This window comes from Neopsephotus bourkii, unplaced genomic scaffold (genome assembly GCF_033783945.1).
Source record: "Neopsephotus bourkii isolate Nb327-2 ecotype Australia unplaced genomic scaffold, CSIRO-AGI_Nbou_v1 NB_1863, whole genome shotgun sequence".
NCBI classification, from domain to species: Eukaryota; Metazoa; Chordata; class Aves; order Psittaciformes; family Psittacidae; genus Neopsephotus; species Neopsephotus bourkii.
The window spans coordinates 1,183,731-1,203,584 of record NW_026902336.1 but is presented as its reverse complement, the minus strand read 5'-3'; the positions used below and the strand labels follow the sequence as shown (position 1 = coordinate 1,203,584).

General features: G+C 37.0%; 1 protein-coding gene across 2 annotated transcripts in view; it reads left to right on the top strand.

The window, feature by feature from the left end:
• LOC133207293 (sodium-dependent noradrenaline transporter) overlaps positions 1-18,315 on the top strand; it is a 71,082-nt gene extending 52,767 nt beyond the window's left edge. For both annotated transcript variants that reach the window (XM_061344060.1, XM_061344061.1), the window contains 6 exons: positions 1,633-1,761; positions 4,423-4,522; positions 9,561-9,661; positions 12,344-12,511; positions 15,037-15,108; positions 16,728-18,315. In XM_061344060.1, the coding sequence (XP_061200044.1) occupies positions 1,633-1,761; positions 4,423-4,522; positions 9,561-9,661; positions 12,344-12,511; positions 15,037-15,108; positions 16,728-16,751 (594 nt within the window). In that variant the 3' untranslated portion in view covers positions 16,752-18,315. The remainder of the gene's footprint in view (positions 1-1,632; positions 1,762-4,422; positions 4,523-9,560; positions 9,662-12,343; positions 12,512-15,036; positions 15,109-16,727) is intronic.
• The last annotated feature ends 1,539 nt before the right edge of the window (positions 18,316-19,854 follow it).

The window sequence follows — 19,854 nt, the reverse complement described above, 5'->3', positions numbered from 1 at the left end:
GAACACACTTTTCTTACAGGTGGAGAAAGCTCTTTTTTCTGTAGCTGATTAAAATAATGTGAACTGAGAAACTGTGGCCAAGTTTAGTTTTTTTCTGTTTAAAAGGCGAAGAATTTTCTTGTTCATGTTTTGTTAACGATTTTTCATAATTTACCCAAGAAAAGTCAGGTCATGGGGTATTTTTTATGGTGGTCTCCTCAAGTATCCCTCCACATTAAGTCCCTGAAGGGACAAGGAAAATTTTTAAAGCTAAAAATCAAATAACCCTAAAACTAAAGAGGAATAATTATAAAAAACTATTCACGCATATACTCATGCACTGGCACAGAAATACAGACATCTGTGTGGAACTGTCAAAATGTTTCAGCAAAGAGAAATATGATCATGCAGGTTTAAGCAACAATGAAAAGGACAGAAAGTGGAACAAATGTTTGTAGACATTTTTTTAGAGTAGGTATCTAACTTGGCATAGGGAACTGACAAGAATAAACCATGAGACATTCAGTAATGGTCCTTAGACAAAATCATTCAAGCTTCCTCTCCAGTTCCAACTTCTCCAAGACCATTTAGGTGCCAACAGTTACAACTTCTGAGAATACCAAATATTAACCCATCTTAACTGCAGTGCATTCACGGTTGCACCCATAGACATTAAGAAGTACAAGCCAACATGAGGCTGTGGGACATTTTACTTGTGAATATTAGATACCTTTAAAAAAAAATAATTTGGTCCACTGCCTCCACCAATGTGGCTCTAGACTGGAATCATTCACATTCTAGAGAGATAATCCTCTGCTACTGATTTCAACCAGAAACACTTCTTTCATCAAATTCTTACAGGAAAGGGACAGGATATGCCAGCATGGAATCCAGCCTCCCCAGAACATTAAATACACTTATTTATTATGACAAGGAACCAGAATTCATTTTTGCAGCTTCCTAGTGGAGCAGAGGCAGAATGCTTTCAATGGTGGAAGGAAATTAAAATTTATAACCATCTACATAACCCATCAATTCCAATAAAAGCATGGAAAGTACCTTTCCTATACTGCACAACAATTGCTAATTCAGGCACAGTGGCTGAAGTTCAGCATTAACTTCCAGAAAACAAAATAAAATTCTTTCATGTTGTCAACAAAAAGATATCAAGTTTCCTATGGAGGGATTCTCTCAGATCTATAAAGATTTCTGTCAAACTAGATTTGGTTATTCGATGGCTGAATTGAATCTTTGTTCAGTATGTTTCCCCTAGGTGCTTCTTGTGTCTGTCTTTAAGTTGGAATTGTTTTAAGGAGTTTGGTTGCTTAAGCTACCAGCTTTTTCCCGAAAGCACATTAAAATGTATATTATATTTCCAAAATTACTGTCTATTTACTGTCCTGGTGAGCCAGCAAATGGTTGCAGAGGATATGGCTATTGAACCAACAACCATAGCACTTGATATCCAGTTCTCTCACTCAGTTCTTTACCACAGGTATTAAAATACACCTCCAAATGGCAGTGACCTACAGCTGAAATGTCAGTAATCATACAGTGGCTGGGAATTATTTATACAAGTTGCTTCACATTCTTTGATCTGAATTTACAACAGCCAGTAAAGTCTAAGCAAAGCTCTTGCCTTCTCTTCCTCAGATGGGTGGAATGGAGGCTGTCATCACTGGCTTGGCGGATGATTTCCAAATTCTGAAGCAGCACAGAAAGCTCTTCACCTTTGGTGTTTCTTTCGGCACTTTTCTACTTGCCCTTTTTTGCATCACCAATGTAAGTACAACAAAAATTTCAATCCATAAGCTACCTTAAAAATGCAAGTTTTTATCATTGGGTAGAAACTTGAATAGGTTCAGGTGACAATTCTTGTTATAAATTTTAACACTTAACTTTATGGTCAGAACATTATTCTCAGTCTAAACTACATGAAGTTGCTCTGCTTTTTTGCACAAGATTATTAGCTATCAACAGAACCTACAAGTCTTTCTTCCAAGGAACTGTCTGTGCTACTGTTGGTTTTGTTTGGGTTTCTGTGTTTTGGGGTTTTTTTTAATTCATGTTAAATGTAACTGTGTTGTGTGCTTAGTCCTGTGTGAGAAACCAAGAATTTTAAGTGACCATTCACTTGGTCATTTGGCTATTCTCTTCTTGAAGCAAGTAAGAAGCATTCACTTCATGTGAAAGAAGTTTAGAATAATGTTCTCCTTCACCTGAGGTTTCTTTATGTTCCATCATGTACCTAGATCATATCTTTAACACCAAAAAAGCGCACAAATAACTCATCCTGAACATCTAGTGACCTGTATTTAGTACTACCATCATCCTGCATGATCTGCCTCACCAGGCTTTTAACAACTAATTAAATGCTGAGAATCACAGTGTTTTAGGTTGGAGACATTTTTTAAATTTTTTTTTTTTTTATGAAAAAGCAAAAACAACTGAAACTTGAAGAAGCCCCCATGAAAGTAGATGTGCTGAACCTCTCTCCAGCTCTAAAACTGGTTCTAGGTCTATTACTAAAATGGCATAAGTTTATAGGTAATAAAATTCTTTTTACACTGAAAGAATACGGAATCTTTACTGTGGTTTCCTCAAAATGGAAAACATTTGAGGCACTAAAAATAGATGCAGCATTTAAAATACCTACCTTTTTGATGACATGTTAGGTCTATTGTTACCTAAAGAACTGAACATGCACCTTCCTTATTCAAATTTTAAACTGGAATAAAATTTCCTGAAGTAGAAACTGAGAAAAAACTCAGTTGTTAAGAATCTGAAAAGTTGGTGCAATTCCACTCCCTTCAAGCGAGCTAAAGCAGTTCAAGAGAACAGCCTAGCTCTAGATTTTAAATAATGACACCTGTTTGGACTTCAGTTCACCCCACCAGCTGGAATGCACAGTACGGCCCTGACTTGTCCAGTGTGTTGGTTCACATAACTAAACAACGTTTCTAATGTGTACAGAATACAAAGAAAAACCGTCATGATACCATCACATTAAATTTATCTGCTTGATGTTGTCCTCTGAAATTTTAAGGCTGTGTTTTCAAAACATGTTTCTTATGAAACCATATTAGTCATTTACTTTACTATGTCTGATAGCAAAGGCATTCATTTAAAGCAGGTGTAGAGCAAAAAACAAGAGGTCAAACTCAAATGTCATTCAAGAAGAAACATTTTCTTTCTAACGCAACAACCAAAGTTCATTCAGTTTCCGGACAAGTCCCCACGGAATTAAAAATCTAGACAAGGCCTAAGTACTGTTCCCTCTCTATTTGTAAATATGCACAGCTGTTTCAAAAAGCCGTATTTCATAAGAGAAAACCAATTGATCACAGAGATTCAAATCACCTACAGATTTTAATTTTCCAAGTGCCCTTTATACCATTTATAAAATATGCAGAATAATTCCTTTATCCTCCCCTTCTGAGCAGGCTTAACCAGATCAAGTTTTGTTGTTAAAAAAAAAAAAAGTTAACAAAAAATGCAACTGCAAACATTTCAGTTATTTACATGTGACAGAGTGTTCTCAAACATTTCATTCTTTATTTAGGTTCAATTCAAAACAAGTAACCATACCATGGCCTTCATTTCTCATCCCTCCAAACTAAATAAAATAAGCAATGATTTACACAAATTCATACCACATTGTAAAACGAGGCAAAAAGTATTCAAAGTGGAGCTAAAAATGAAACAGTATCGGTGAAACTAGGCTGTAGTAAATGCATTTACAGTTCTCAGTCATGAACCACTGAAGAACAGAAATGTGCTTTTGGAAAGAAAGATGATCTAGTTTGCTCTCTTACTGAGCAAAGGCTTACTAATACCACAGCCAAGAAACCAAAGCTAAGCTGCCTCCACACTGGGCTGGCAACAGACACTTAACATGCAACAGCTTGCTTTGCAGAACATTGGAAAGGAGAGATAGCAGCAGTCTGGGAAAAGGAAACAGTCTAAGACTGCAGATTCACTGGACTACAGAATAATTGCTTTGGAAACAAACTGAGTGGTAATGGCTTGTGGCAACCCTTGTGCTGCTCCATCCCTGCTAATAATTTTGGAAGGTGGTCATTCACCACTGTAGACAGGCCCTGTCCTACAAGCTGCTGAGCATTCCCCGACTAGCCAGTTCCTTCAGCTTCCATTGAACACAGAGTGCCAAGAACACCCATTAATCATACCAACCTGAGGCTTCTGTTTCCCAGTTAAGTGAGGACATGGGTGAAAGGAAGCCTTTTCAGAAGAGCTTCAATCTGATTCCACTGTTTTGTTTACAAGCATGAAACCATGTCTGCAGCATCAGCTCCATATTAAAATACTTGGGTTGAGATAATATTTCAAGTAAAGGTGATTTCTGATAATTAGATACTAAGCTACTGAGATAATTCTGTTTGTAACTTCGTTTTGTTGCATCTTTTAACTCCCCAATGCTAGGGTGGAATTTATGTGCTCACACTTCTGGACACGTTTGCAGCTGGGACTTCGATATTATTTGCAGTTCTAATGGAGGCAATTGGAGTTTCCTGGTTTTATGGTAAGCGCTTCATTTTGCACCTGCAAAATCTTTTCTATAATCCCAAGTGCTCATGACAAGCTTACACATTGCAGGAAAACTAGCATAGTCTTGTATACATGAAGCCACAAGTCAGGTGTCACACAGTGATTTTCATCTGATTTATGAACAGCCAGGAATGCAGATGTCTATTGGGCCAAGCTTTGAAACCCTTCACAAAGCCAAAAAGAAAACCCTACCTTACAAAGGAGACTGCAGTGGGATGGAAATATTGCTACTTTTGTCAGTATTTTGCAGCTCTTAACATAGTTGATGATTTGCAGTAGCAGGTTTACATCTGGTACTTTCAAAGCAAGTAGATTAGCCCAAAGACTCACTTGTTCCTCCTTCTCATGATTTCCCCAGGCCAATCTCAAGCTCTCCCCATGCCATACAAATAAAGGCAGTTTGTCTTTAGAGGGTTATTCCTATGTTACTCTCTTTTGTCTAAGAAAACATTCTACTTCATTGTAAAGCACTATTGGTTTAAAATGTATCATATTTCACAGCCTGGTATGGAATACCCAACATCCTAGATACCAGAAATAGTACTGTTTCTAGTATTTCATACTAATTTGCACCACAAAAAGGGTGCAGTAATTCACTTTATCCCGTGTATAGCAAGCTTTAGGAGTATTCAGTTGATCTCTGGCACTAGGCTGGAATCACTGTGTGCCAACTGGAGTGCAGTGATGTGCTGTAGTACCCTGAAAAAAATACCACTCACAATTAAAGGTAGGTCTCAGATGATGTGCACATCTTATTAAATAATTTCCCTGGCCTTATTTTAATATATTTTTGCCTCCATAAAGTAACATAAATAAAAATCAAGACACTTGATACATAAGTTTCATAAGAAAAAAGACTTCTTTTTCTCTCCCCCCCTTCACTTCTATTCAGAGATATTGTATGATTCAGTATATAATCGTATTCAGAATGTATCATTCAGAAGGTTCTTAAACATTATCACTCTCATGCCATTTACCTCCCTCAGTCACTTATTTATCAATCAGTTCTGTGCCACCATATTCTTCTAGCCAGATGCTCTCTTGAAGTTAGAAAGTATTGATGAGTGAATGAGATAAAAGAATGGCATTCATGCATAAGGCTCTGCAGTCTTCTAAAGAAATAGGTTTTAGCTTTAATGTAATAATTCTGTCACTCAACATCAGCATGGATTTAGCAGCTCATGTGCTGTTCTCTGTCAAAGTACTGGAAGCACTGCTTTTCACAGACAACTGTCTCTAATCCTTGTAAAAGAGCTGGATGCGGAAGAGTGATGATAGCTTAATTTGGAAGCAGAAGCATAAAAATATTCTTCAGTTAGTAAAGGCAAGTTGTTCTCTGCTACTATTAAAAAAAAAAAAAGCTAGGCTTTGCATGTGGTTCACAGACCAAGCCAAGTTTAGTCAGATTCTGTTTGTTGCATCTTCTGCCCTTCGCCATCCTTTCCTTCCTCTCTCTTGCCTCCCTGTAGCTGGGAAAATAGCTATTCACTTGTCTTGAGCACTTGACCTATGTTTTTACTGACACAGCATGACCTGTTGCTGTATAAAGAACTTACTGCAGCCCCAGGTGCTATTTAAACTGATTAAATCTGGCATGGCCTTGTCTACCTCTTTTTTTTTTTTTACCAGTTGCCTTAATGACCCAGATGAATATTAAGCCAGCCTGAAGGCAAGCATTGACATTTTAGCACAGACCAAAAACATGGAAATTCAGTTCAAATTGTACCTGTGACCACTTACTGTGAAGTTTCCTCTTGCAAAGGCCAGCTGTACATGTAAGAGAAGGGAGAGCTAGTTTGTTTTATTATACAGATGTATTTTAGTTATGGCTGCTGGCTTCTTACCCTTTTTGCCAAGGCAGGGAATGTTTCCTACTGTTCTCCTTGCTTTTACGTTAACACAGCTGCTCTTCCTTGGCAATGGTACTGTATGGCTTACTCTCCTCACTGCCACCAGGTGAAGGTCACCACCAATGAGTATCAGTATTGCCCCAGAGTTAGAAAGGTGACTCAGGAACAAAAAGGGATGGTGTTTCTTACTTCACTCACTACATGGCTAATCAACAGATACCTTGTTCTGTGTTCTGTAGGATTCGCAAATGAACACTTCACAATGGCTTTTATATTCCTTTTATCCCTTCTTTCTCATTTTCTCAACTCCAATGACTGCTGAACTGTGTGGAAAAAAAAAAAAAAAAAACACGCCTTTTTTGTCTTCTCCTGGGTGAGGGCTGGTTTGACTAGGGCTCTTCATTTGATAGATACAAGCTCGCTAAGACAGAATTAGGAAGTAGGTGCATACTGAGCTGTAGCAGAAGCATAGCCAGGAGTTTACAGGAGATGATTACTCTCTTTTGCTTGGCACTTATACTGCTCCTGGAATACTGTGTCCTGCTTTTGACCCTCAGTAAAAGTTTGTGGTAGTAAACTGACAAGAGTTTAGTGGAAGGCCACCAAGATACTCAGGAGCTGTGTACATGCACTGTGAACAAATTTTAGTGAACTGAGCTGGTTTAACCTGGAGGAGTCTGAAGGAGGACCTAATAGTGGCCTCCCAGTACCTACAAGGAAGCTATCAAGAAACACAATCAGGCTTTTCACTGAGGTGCACAATGGACAGAAGACCGTGATCAAATTGAAAGGAGGAAAATTATTTTTCTGTATAAGGATAAATATACATTGGAACAGTTTGCCCAGCGTGTGCTTGATGACTCTTTTCTTGGAGGTTTCCAAGACCTAATGGGACGATGCCATGAGAAAGCTGTTCTGAATTATTCTGACCTGGATTTGAGCAAGATTCTGCACCAGAGACCTCCCAAGAACTCCTTCAAAAGGAAGAGTTTGATGGTTCTGTGATTTATTATAACTCCAGGAGCCAAAAGATAGGACTCCTTAATGAAGCAGTTTTACTACAACTCTTAATTTGTGTACAAACCTACAGGTGCTGTTGTCTGTAGCTGTAGCTGTGTTCTATTTTACATGTTGATTCTTACAACAGTTTTTTGAAGACAGATAGTACACAAAAAGCATGCTGTTAAAAAATCAGGCTGAGAGTATGGCCTACTTATCTCCCATTTCCAGTAGAAATTGAACACCAACCACTATTTGAGCTCTGGGTACGTTTGTCTGGCAACTCATGGATAACATTTTTGGAGCTATCTAGTCCTTCCCTTTGACCTTCTGCACAATGATAAATTTCACTCAGTATTCATAGCAGTTGAGATTCAGTCATTTCAAGGTTCACAGAAGGTCCTGCAAATAAGATTAGACTAGATTTAAAGAGCATTTGCAGATCCTTTTGGCTACTTTTCTTCAACTGTACATAATAAGGGGGGGGCGGGAGGGACGGGGAGGGAGGAAAAATCAGAGAAGTTTACACTCTAATGTCCAGACATTATGAATATGCTACGTCCTGGCTGCATGTAAGGGACTAACTCAAGCCGTCACCATTATTTACATTAAATAGGTTAAGTAAATCGTACTTAACTGATCCACATGAAAAGAAACAATTATTGTGGTAAACTAAACATCCTCTCTAAGAAACAAATCTTCACAGCAAAAGGCTGCATTTCTGCTGTTTACCTGATGGGATTCAGGATTAAAAGTAAACTTCCCAAACACATCAAGTATAATAAATTACAAACTAATAAACTGACATGACAGATTGCGCTAGAAAGAACTACTTGTCTGTGAGCCAGTGTCTCTAAGGCATAAAGTTAGAGATTGCTTTCTTTTTAAAGAAAACTGGGGACATTTTTCCTCCATTTGTATCAGTGATAATCATTCCATTCTAAAATACAGTGTGCCAAATACCATGGGCTTAGACTAAATTTTTGCAAGATACCTCACGCTAGTAAGTCTTACCAGAATAGAATCAATTAAAAAATAAATTAAAAAAAAAAGGAAGAAGCTACCATTCAAACAGACATTTTACAGTCACTCTATGGTGCATGTTTGCTTTCCATGGTAAATTATAGTGTATCACTTAATGCAAAAAAAAAAAAAAAAGTTCTAATAAATACTGAAGGCAGAAAATGCCCCACTGACTGAGGATCAGACAATTTCCAGAAAATCCAAAGCATGCAAATTCATATGAATTAATATTATTAGAATAAAAAAAAATGCATTTCCCACATACAGACAAACTTGATTGATAGCCTTGTAGATGATTCAAGATCTTTAGCTAGATTAGGCTAGTACCACTCACAGAAAGCCTGTTATACTTGTGTAATGCTAATGTGTATTCAGATACAGAATCAGCATGCTCTGTATTTACTCACATGAACAGACCATTTATCTTCTCAGGTGTCTACAACAACTACATTACTAGCTATTTAGCTGCATAAAAAAAATAACAATTTTAGAAATTCTAGTTGGTGTAATAATTTCCAAAACACAGAGGATACTTTAAAAAAGACCACATGTTTCAAGCTGATGTAGTTTTGTGCATATTTACACTGCACAGAAGTTGATTCTCCCTTGTTCCTTAGAAGGTGATAAAAGATTAAATAACATTTGTCAAGTATAATGAATATTTTGTTGTATTCAGCAAAGCACTGAAAAGTAGGTAAAGTATATCAATAAGTGGAAAAAATAAGTCTCTTTTGATAAATTAAGAATCATACAAATCTACCTTATCAGTAAGCAGTTAAGAGTAAGGTTCTGAGTTTTCCTTCAGCGTACTTGTAATCGTATTGAGTAATTGGGTCACAATAGGCCACAACTATTGAAAAACTGTGTGTCCTTTTCACAGCTTAAATTCTAGTTATTTGTGCAATGCCACTTTTTAATGTAATGCCAGCTGCAACAGGCCTTAAGTGCTCACAGGGATTTAAGTCTTGGATACGGTGATGTCAAAGGCACATTATTGAAAGGAGATCAATGTTGTTATTTTGTATGTTTTCTGATATGGAAATCATTTATGTCTGCTTACTAAAAAAGCAGATTTTTGGGGTGTTGTCAGCATCATGTCAGTTTAGGTTTATGCCAGTCTAATGTTTATATCCCTTCCAGGTGTGGACAGATTCAGTGAAGACATCCAGCAAATGATGGGCTTCAAGCCAGGCCTCTACTGGAGACTGTGTTGGAAATTTGTTAGCCCTGCTTTTTTATTGGTAAGTGCAGATAATTATTTCATCTGTATTGGTTCTAGAATTGGTAATACGTACCAACAGCAGGATATCCACTGCTATGCCGGGTGTTGTCAGGTTGAACAGAAGACACTCCTGTTTCTTTTATTTCCACAATGGCATTAGTTATATTTGTATAATACATTTCAGTTGTGAAAGAGAAGCTAATTGTGGCTGTGGTCATCTTCTGTTCCTTCACTTTAGCAGGATTTAAAGAAAGCAGCTTTTCTTATGGAACACTGAACACTTAGGCAGTGTCATCTGTCCTGCCAACATCTGTTCATGTTAAACACAAATCATTCTGTTAGAAAAATAAACTAGCCAGGCATAATAAATGGGTTAGCAGGAATCTTTCACTGGAGGATACCAAGATCCCTGGCTATTTGAATGACACTAATTCTACACCAACTAATTAGCTGTGTGAAACACTGAAGATATGTAGTAAATACACATTAAAAGCTGCCTGACGTGAAAAACAAGTGCTTCATTACATCTAGGGGGGAAAAAAAAAAGTAAATCCCACTGTGTGAATTAGGTTTCTTTGTGTAAAGGTTAGATTCAGAACTAAAATACAGTTTTATATTGGGATCTTTTCCTATACATATTTGTAAAACAAAAGGTCAGGTTGAATAATATGGAAATTTGACCTCTCTATGTTTTTAGTAGACTATTAATCCCATCAAAGCTGTGCATTCTGAAAGCAGTACTGGTATTCCAAAGATGCTGAGTAGGTTTTTATGACAGCTTTCAGGTCCACTTTTTTGTTTTTAAATACAAAAACTTCTGGCCCCAAAATTCGTCAGTAAGAACCTATTAAGCATGTATTGATTATCCTTTTAAACACTGTTCTCCAAAGAGTCTTGTATGAAAGCATGTCCTGCAGCAGTTCCAACAGGCTGACTTAAGTGAATGGAAAAATGCTGCACCAAACATCCTTAGGTTTTCACATTAGGAGAATGTTGAAAAATTAGCTTGTACAGGGAGTTCCAGCAAGCTCACTAGAGAAAGCTGAAGTGAATCTGTCTAACCTTCAGGTAGCTTAGGATTTCTTAGTGAAGTGGCCCCAGTACCACCCTACTATGAACCTAAGGGTCAGAACAAACTTGTAGGTAATGCATCTTTCAGACATCACAGCACACAAATTTTTCCAGCTGCCAGTGCTAAACTTGGAACATATCAACTTAATTATGGCTATGAATATATTTTAAAGCCCATAGGAATGGTATTACAGTGGGTAGGGAGCACTCGACAGTTCTGTTATAGCTGTACATTGTCTTAATTTCCTAAAAGGCAACAGGGACATTAAAATCTTAATTTATAGGGGAAAAGTAAAAATAATCTATCTTCTCACAGTCCATCTTTTTTTTGAATATTATTAAATATATTCATAAAGCACATTACATTAAATTGGACAAAATGTTTTCCCTTGATCTGTAAGTGAAAACTATAAAAGATAGCAATTAATATGAAAAAGGTAGTCCAACATTAGCCTACATAATTAAACCTATGTAGTCTAGTTAAAAGCCTACATAATTAAAACCTACAACTTTTAGAAGTTTGGCCACTTGTTCTAAGAAGCTGCATTTTTTTCCACCACCTGTATGAAGCATAAAAAGTGCCTCACAAGAACAGACTGAGACCATAAGCATAGTAAATACAAATTACAAAAATTACAGATTAATTTGGAAAAGGCTACAAAATTGTCAGACATCAGTGTGATTCTTGCTCTAACCATCTCATGTACGCTTAGTGCAAGGTGGCCCCTGTTTGGGACTAGTAATTTATTACAGCAGTTCCTAATTCTCTTTAAGAGAAAAGAAGTTGGACTTGGTCAAGTATCTGATACCGGGAAATATGTCCCTGAATCTTCTTCTCTGTATTGTCTGCAGCTATGGACATCATCCCAAGGAAATCCTCCAAATGGAATTAGTGTTTTCTAACCAGATTTCACAGTATCAGCTTCCTTTAACCCACACTACTACTCCCTTTGTAACTCTCGGCTCAAAATAATTTGAAATTGCTATGTGGAGCAGTGGAAAATGTATAGGACTAGAGACCCAGACCAAGGAACTCTACATACTACACAACCCATATGGATTTAACAGGAGGGAAATAGGGTAGTATTCCACTCTTCCTTGCATGTATCCAGTACTGGACAGGATAACACCAGCAGAAAAGAAACCCAAAACCTTTGTTCTCCAGGCCTTAAGGCTGCTTGACCTTCCCTCAGAAAAAATGTCATACTGGAGTTTGCATTATATCTCTCATTGAAAAATGAGTACAAAACATCTAAATGAAGACTAATATCTCTGGGAAGCAAAGAAATGAAAACCAACAGATCCTGCAGAGCTTTTTCTTGACTACATAATCCCTTTTTTACATCTGTAACGTTAGTTTAAATGAAGCAGTAGCAGACAACCATCTGCATTTTCCACTAAAATTTCATACTGTGTGTGTCCAAAGTAGCTAAAATGAACTGTTAATATTAGAAAATGCATAAAGAACTTCAGCAGTTTAAAAAGTAAGAAGCACAAAGTAAATAAGATGAAGGTAAATAGTAAAGCTGGTTTGAAATACATCTTAGGTGGGCTGCCTAATAAAATAATTGTTTTTTCAGTAAGTTACTTCATCTCAAAACTGTGGTTTATTTTATTCTTTCTTCCCTAGTTTGTTGTGATAGTCAGCATAATAAATTTCAAACCTCTGACCTATGATGACTACACCTTCCCTCTCTGGGCAAATCGCATTGGCTGGGGAATAGCATTGTCTTCCATGATACTTGTGCCTGCCTATATTATCTATAAATTCATGAATGTGCGTGGGACCTTTAAAGAAGTAAGTGAAACACTCATAAAATATCATGGTATGTTGCTGTGTAATTAAATGGCTGGATCCAAGTTGGCAGTTTGTTTCTCTTACTCCCAAAACTTATTACTTATGAATGACCTTTTGGATTCAAGCATCAGATGGATTGGAATTTTGAGGTAGGATTACTGCATGCTGTTTGAAATTACCTTTCCATTCAGCACAGTAATTCTGAAAAAATATTTTTGATGCACGTAATTAATACAATTGATGAGATTATTTTTTCCTTATTAACAAAAAATACATATCATGGTATCTTCATATTCATCTGTGAGACATAGTCTTCACACAATTCTATCTAAACAAAGGTCAGCCCAAGCTATGCTTTATCAAGCTATACCACAGTGTTGTAAACTGTTGTAAGTACAAACTTAATTCAGACCTCTCCTAACTTAGCATTTGAAGAGTCTCTAAACATATATCCACATGCTGGGAAAGTGGGTTGACCCCAAAGTTGCCCTGTGTTCAGGATGGCCTTTGTTCATTTAATGAGCAACCATCAAGGGCAGAAGAAATGCCTTACTGGGTGACAGCAACAGATCCATTTAGCCGTGTGTTCTGCCTTTAACAGCAGACACTTTGGGTTTGATTTCCATTACCCTTATCCTCTATTTACTGGAATTATTTCAACATTCTCTGAAGGCTATAATTAATGCAGATCTTGCTTTTGATTTCATCAGTAATATTAGAATTCTTGAAAAAAATTAATACTCAAGATAGGTGCTGGCATAGATCTGGAAATCAAGAAAATTCTTGTATAGTCACTTATGATCTCATCTAGCCTGTTGTATTTTAACTGATTTGGTAAAAGAACCAGGGCACTAGATAGCAGCATCTTGCACTACATAAACTCACTTCATGCATTATATGCCTGGTCTGTGCACTGAATGAAGAAGAAACTGAGGAGAAACAATTTGTGAACATCTTATTCTGATGATTTGCCTAACAAGACATTTAAACCTACAGCCTTAATAGTGTTCTTGTAATCTCTTTTATAAGTTCATCTGTAGTACTAAATCTCTGTAAAAGAACCTGTAAAAGAACCTATGCAAAAGGAAGAAACATCCATATTTCCTTACAGTTCACCTCCCCTTACTTCTCTACCAATTCCTACTTCTCTACCACAATCCCGTACCCCAGAAGGGTAAAGAAGTAGGATTGTAGTTCACTGACCGTATCAATTTTACGATGGTACTAATTTTACAGCCAAAGAGAATGAAGTACAGTCTTAAAACCTCTAATGGTGCTCAGGTGTAAGACTCCTCACCATTTTATAATATCAGTTTTTATTCCATCATGTCATAATTTTATGACCTAACCCAAACTCTCACACTTACACCTGGTTCTATTGCTCTCCTTTCCTACAGCTAGAGTTAGACAATGGTGTAGCAAGACAGTAATGCTCTTAAGCAAATCACTGAACCACCACCACACAAAGAATTAAGCAGAAAATAGGATCCCACCCTATACCTAGACAGGGAGCTACACTCTCACACAGAACTCACAAATCCAAAGTGATAAATGTCTTCTTTCTGAAACTGTATAGTCACCTCATTCAATGTTCACCTCAGAAAAGCCACCCAAAGTGAGAGAATCCCTCTTCACTTGCTCTATTTTCATCAGCTCCAACATTTCAATATTGTGCACGATTTCTAATTCTCATTTCCAGCAATTTTATAAGCCTTTGTTTAGTTCCATTCCTGAGGGTTTATAAACCTGTTTTCTAGTAGCATCTCAGTCAAATAATAATTTATACTGGCCCAACAGGCTTTAGCCAGCTTCGCAAGTTTAGTAATATTGGAATGCAAAAAACTTTGACCAAACCCACATTTTCTCATTCATTTTGTGGTGTTAGCTAGTTCTGGCTTGTCTTGTACAGGCTCCTATAGTTAGAAATTCTCCAGTTACTTCATGAGAAATATAGTCTAGTGTATTACATCCAAATAACTGTCACAAGATATGATAACCTAAATTGTGGCTCTTAGAATAAAGGGGAAAGGTATGCTCTTAGTCTAACAGGAACTCCTTAAATTGGTTAAAAGTTAGTGATAAGACAAAATCCACATGTGATCCCAAACTGCAGAGTGTAGGGTAGGCAAGGGAGATGAGCTAGAAAATAGTATCTCCTTTCATTCCCACTGGGACTGAGCAATCCCATCACAGCACAAACAGAAAAGTGTGAATTTAGGGGATTAAGGCCTATGATACCAACTTGTTCCTGATGTTCTTTTCCATATGCACTTGCTAAATATTTGGACTTCATATTTGCATAAACTTTCTACTGTTGCTTCTTATATTAAAGGCTAATGCCAAGGGGCTTAAAATAAGCTTGTTCTTTCAGTGACTAAGTTAAAGGCACATGATGCAGTGATATTAAAGATCTAAGTTACCATTTTAAATAAAGTTCATGCTACTTCCCCATTATAGATTGGGGATTACAGACATAATCCCACCTCATATGGCTGACTTTTTTCTCTTCTTCCCATCTGGTTTAGAGACTAGCTTACTGCATCACACCTGAAAATGAGCACCAACTCGTGGCCCAAGGAAATGTCAGGCAGTTTAAGGTTTGTACTCCTTTCACCAAACTTGTCTCCCAATACCAACCTTTTTCTGTCTTTAGCAGCAACTACAGGTTTGCACCGATCTCCTTATAGTGAAGACCTCTGCAGATCTGTGGTCCTTTATTTCTGCCAGCATGACAAGATGCAGAAGGAATCAGTACCATATGCATCAGTTCTTCTGGAAGGATTTTGATACCTTCCTTCTTTTACTAAGCAGAACCCATTATTTTACAGATCACCCAAATCCAGTATTTTAGATTGAATCTGAATACAGTGAGGTCTCACTAAGAGACTAACGTATTTCCAAACTATCACATACATTTGTACAGGTCATAGTCTCTCTCAGTCATGCACAGCAATTTGAAGTCATGTTTCCTAAACTCCAATTACGTAGCACAACACATGGTAAACAGAAAAATAAACAACCAGTGTCAGATCTTAGGCACAATGGCCATGATGAAATAACGTGATAGCTCATGTGGAATCAGCTTTCCCCACAGGCCTGCAGTTGTTTGAAAGTACTGCTGGAGACTTATTAAGCAGCCATGAAAAATATACTATAGGCTTCCAAATAGTGCTTTCCTTTCTGCAAACAAAATGAGCTTATTGAAATAAAGTCCTTTTTGTAGAAGATTAAAAGGATGCAAATGTGAAGCTTGTTACACTTATCAGCATTCATGTTTGACCACTTTCTTTCTTCAAAGTTGAAAGCAACTGGAATTATGCACACCACCTCAAAACATGACCCAGATTTTTTACTGGTGGTTTGTATGTTGGTGTTGAAAAAAGAAATTTGTCTTTTGCTTACTCTGCAAATAGTGTTTGAAGCATAATTTTTAATTTTGTAGGATATAATCCAAGTGTAGATTTATGGGATGCAGAATGAAAGCAAGAAGAAAAGACTTTCTGTTTCATGACCACAATTTATTTGATATGCCCAAAAATATGAACTAGCACAGCACCTCTTCCTACCTTCTTTCCTTCATTCCTGCCCTCAGTTGTCTGTGGATTTAATGTTCCAGCTGTAAATAATAACCCGATTTTTCCAGAGGCAGATGGTCCTGTATGAATGGGCTATAAACAGCCATTCCTACAAAGAGTAATGGTCTTCTGAACCCAGATCTCTGATGGCAAAAAAAGAAGCAAATGAATTTCACATAAATTAGGAAAGATTGTACTCAGAAATAAATTTCTAATGATACCTCAAACAATGCCAAACACTAGGGAGCATTAATTTGTTGTTTTCAACTAACAGCAAAGAAGAGCTTTGTTATTGCTAAAGCATAGTTATGCTTTAGTTCATAGTTATGTTTTGTTCATAATATTTAAGCCTGTAAACAAAACACTAACTACCATAACCAAACAAGTACAAAAATTTCCTGCTCATATATGTTCATCAGTTCTGAATTTTAAAACTGAACTGGCAGTTGACTAAAATAGCTTTTCTATTCAGCACATTTCTCATTGGAAACTGGAATCCACAGAAATTTAGTTACAATCTGTGTGTTATCTTGAAACCCCTTTGTAACTCTAGATTTGTCAACCACTGTATTTAAAAACTTTCTTACTATCATCATTTGACTCAATGCTGTTATTTAACAAATACTTCTGTTCCCTTACAGCTTCAACACTGGCTAACAATATGACAACCAACAGGTTGAGGAAAAAGCCAATATATTAAGGTAAACTGCGAATACAGAAAAGTCAACTTCAAAGCTCCCTCGATTATGCTTGGACCAGGCTGGCTCAGAGCTTATCTACTGACTCTTTGAGGGAAGACATCCACTCTCTGTTCTCAATGCCTCCCTTCTACTACTTGGCTTCAAATGGTCTTTAAAGACTCTGTTTAATTTTCCTTACATCCTTTGGTGCCATGAGATCCCTACATGACCAAAACTTGTGAGTTTTGCTATTGGTAGAAGTGGAGGAGGAGGGAGCAGAGAAAAAAGCAATCAACATAAGTTAAATGCTCTTTTAGTGTGAAGAAGTCAATTAGAATTTTCTGACAGTAATGATTACTTCAGATATTCATGCCACGACCTATTTTAAACCAACAACACCTGAACATTCTTAGGCGCAAAGAAAGAGTACATCTCCATTATGAGAAAAGAGCAATTTTAACTATGTACTAGTATCATTAGCTTTCTTGCCATACTATCTTTGGGGATATAAACTGAAAACTCATTATTACATTTTCAGTGGTTTGATATCGGTTTTCTTCTCTTTGTGAAGCAGGTTGTCTCTCCTATATATGTCTATGCCATTTCCTGTCCAGTTTAATTACACAAGCTGAAGAGCAGCAGGAACAGAATTCCTGTTGTTGACACTAAGTACAGAATACAGTTTAATACCACCCTATACTTCATGCAAAATATATTCCCTTATGTTAACAATTCAAATAGTTTTATCATGCAGTCTACTCCACAGACTTTTTCAGCTAAGTATGAACGTGACACCCAAATAATGACATTCATTTTTGTGTTATATTTTGTTGCAAATAAAGAATGTAAAATGCATAGGAAGAGAGAACAATTTTTTAGAAATAATCTACCCAGAAGCACCAAAATACCAAACTTCGGTTTTATTATCCTGCTGTGAATATGCTATTACTATAATTTAACCTGGAGTCACCTACAAAACATAGTGAGATTGTGTTGAATAGTCTAGGGTATTTCCGGCATACTCAGCTCTCTAAGCATGTTCCAGCTCTTCTCTCTGGTAGTGTTATGCAAGGTAGAAGATACAGAACAAACTGCATTTGAGTGCTGTTCTAATTCTGTCGTCACTTACCACTGTAGTATCTTCTCAGTGATCACTGGATCTGGTAGCTTTGAGTTACTTCTTGTACTTATTTGTCACTACTACTACAGCAATTTTCAGAGACAGTAGCTTCTCATGAATCCAGCCCAGAGTTTACCTCCAGAACTTACCTCTGATTTTCTTTTGCCTCTATACATTGAACTCATCTTTCAAATGTACGCAGCAGTTCCTCTTTAAAAAGATGGAGCTTTTTTATTTATAAAACAATTTTTGTTGAGGTTTTCTTTCTTTTTTTAAAAATAGCCCTATTTAAAAGTCCTAAGTGATTTTGGACTTTTCCGTTTAACACTAATTTCTGTTCACAATAATGGAAAGGAAACTTCCTTACTCACCTTTCTTCTCCAATATCATCAATACTTTGGAATATATAACAAACTGTCCTTTTCTTGAAGAGTTCCTGGACAAACAGTAGTTTTACTTAGGGTTTAAACCCAAAGGATACTTTGTCCTAATTATAAAGTCGTATTTACTGGCCCAGCTGACAGCCGATACCTGTTTAAAACCTGTTATTAAACATATTTCTATAAGAAAGGGATTTCAAGGGTGGCCTGTAATTACTCAAGAGGCCAAACAGTGAAAATATGTTGAGGTCTTCAAAAAAAGCCATCCTACCAACCTCATAGTTAATCCCATTTTTATTGCTTGCCAAACTACATAAGAACCTTTCATTGTTATAAAGCTTACTTTTCAATAATACAGCAGCTTCAGTCACTGTCTTGGCATGGCTCTAAAGCTTCTTAGCATAGATATAATTACTAAGTTTGAAACTCTTGGGGGCTTTTTTACATGGAGCTTTAATAGCTTTGTCACATTTATGCATTGTTTGTTTCACTCATGATTGGAAATGCTACCAACCTACATCACTTGGGACACACCCCACCACCACCATCTATATAGCAAAGCTCACGCAGGAGAAGTTACATGTCATCACCCCTCTGCTCTGAAATAGGAGCAAAGCTATCTTAATATGGGGGTGCAAGCAGCTTTACCCAGCATATTAGGGTTTCATTGTATTTTTAATCCCAACTCACAAGGCAATTACCTACTCCATTATTTCTATTACTGAATAACTTCTTAGGTTTAAGGTAGTATTTATAGCTCAGAACTCCACTGCATTACTGCCATCTTGTTCTGAGGTTTTATAGAGAGCTCACAATCTACATAGAAGATGATAGGCAAGTCAGAGAAAGCAGGAATCTTACTGCCAGGAATAGCCCAAATGAAAAAGAAAGATAATACACATTGCCTGAGTGCACAGCTAGATTTTAAATTCAAGATGTTGCTCAAAGGAAGTATCCCCAAAATTAATACAACTTATATCCCAGAGATGAAGAACAATGTCTTCATTTCTCTACAAAACAAAATGCTCAGCTACCTCATGCCTCTTGGATGATGAATGATGCCATTAGATACTAGATAGTGTTCATTCAAATGACAAACACTTTTGTGAAAAACAGTTTATATTCTTTTTCTCCACTCTGTGACATGGTACAGACAGTCCAATCAGAAGCCACGGCTCTGGCATCCAGCTTCTCTTAAGCACCTGTTTTGAGCTCCTGAATATGTTTTCAGTATGGAAAATTCTAAATACCACCAACATATTCATCTCCCTTCAGTTCAACCACTTGTAGCTTAAAACAAAATAACCATCCAGGTCCTTATCACCCATATGTTTTAACTGCAAGCCTTTCTCTAATTCAATCTTGAATTTTCAGCCGGACAGCTCACTCTTTCCCTCAGCTATACATATTGTGGGAAGAAGCCCTCTCTCCCAGACATCCTCATGGGTTGGCAAGTGTATGCTGATGGATTAGGCAGCCCCCTTCCAAAGGAATATATTTGATACAAGCTTATTCAAGATGTAGTATCATCTGCTTGCTAGTTATGTTGTCTGTTTTAGTGACAAGCCAATAGGAAGAAATTAGTGAA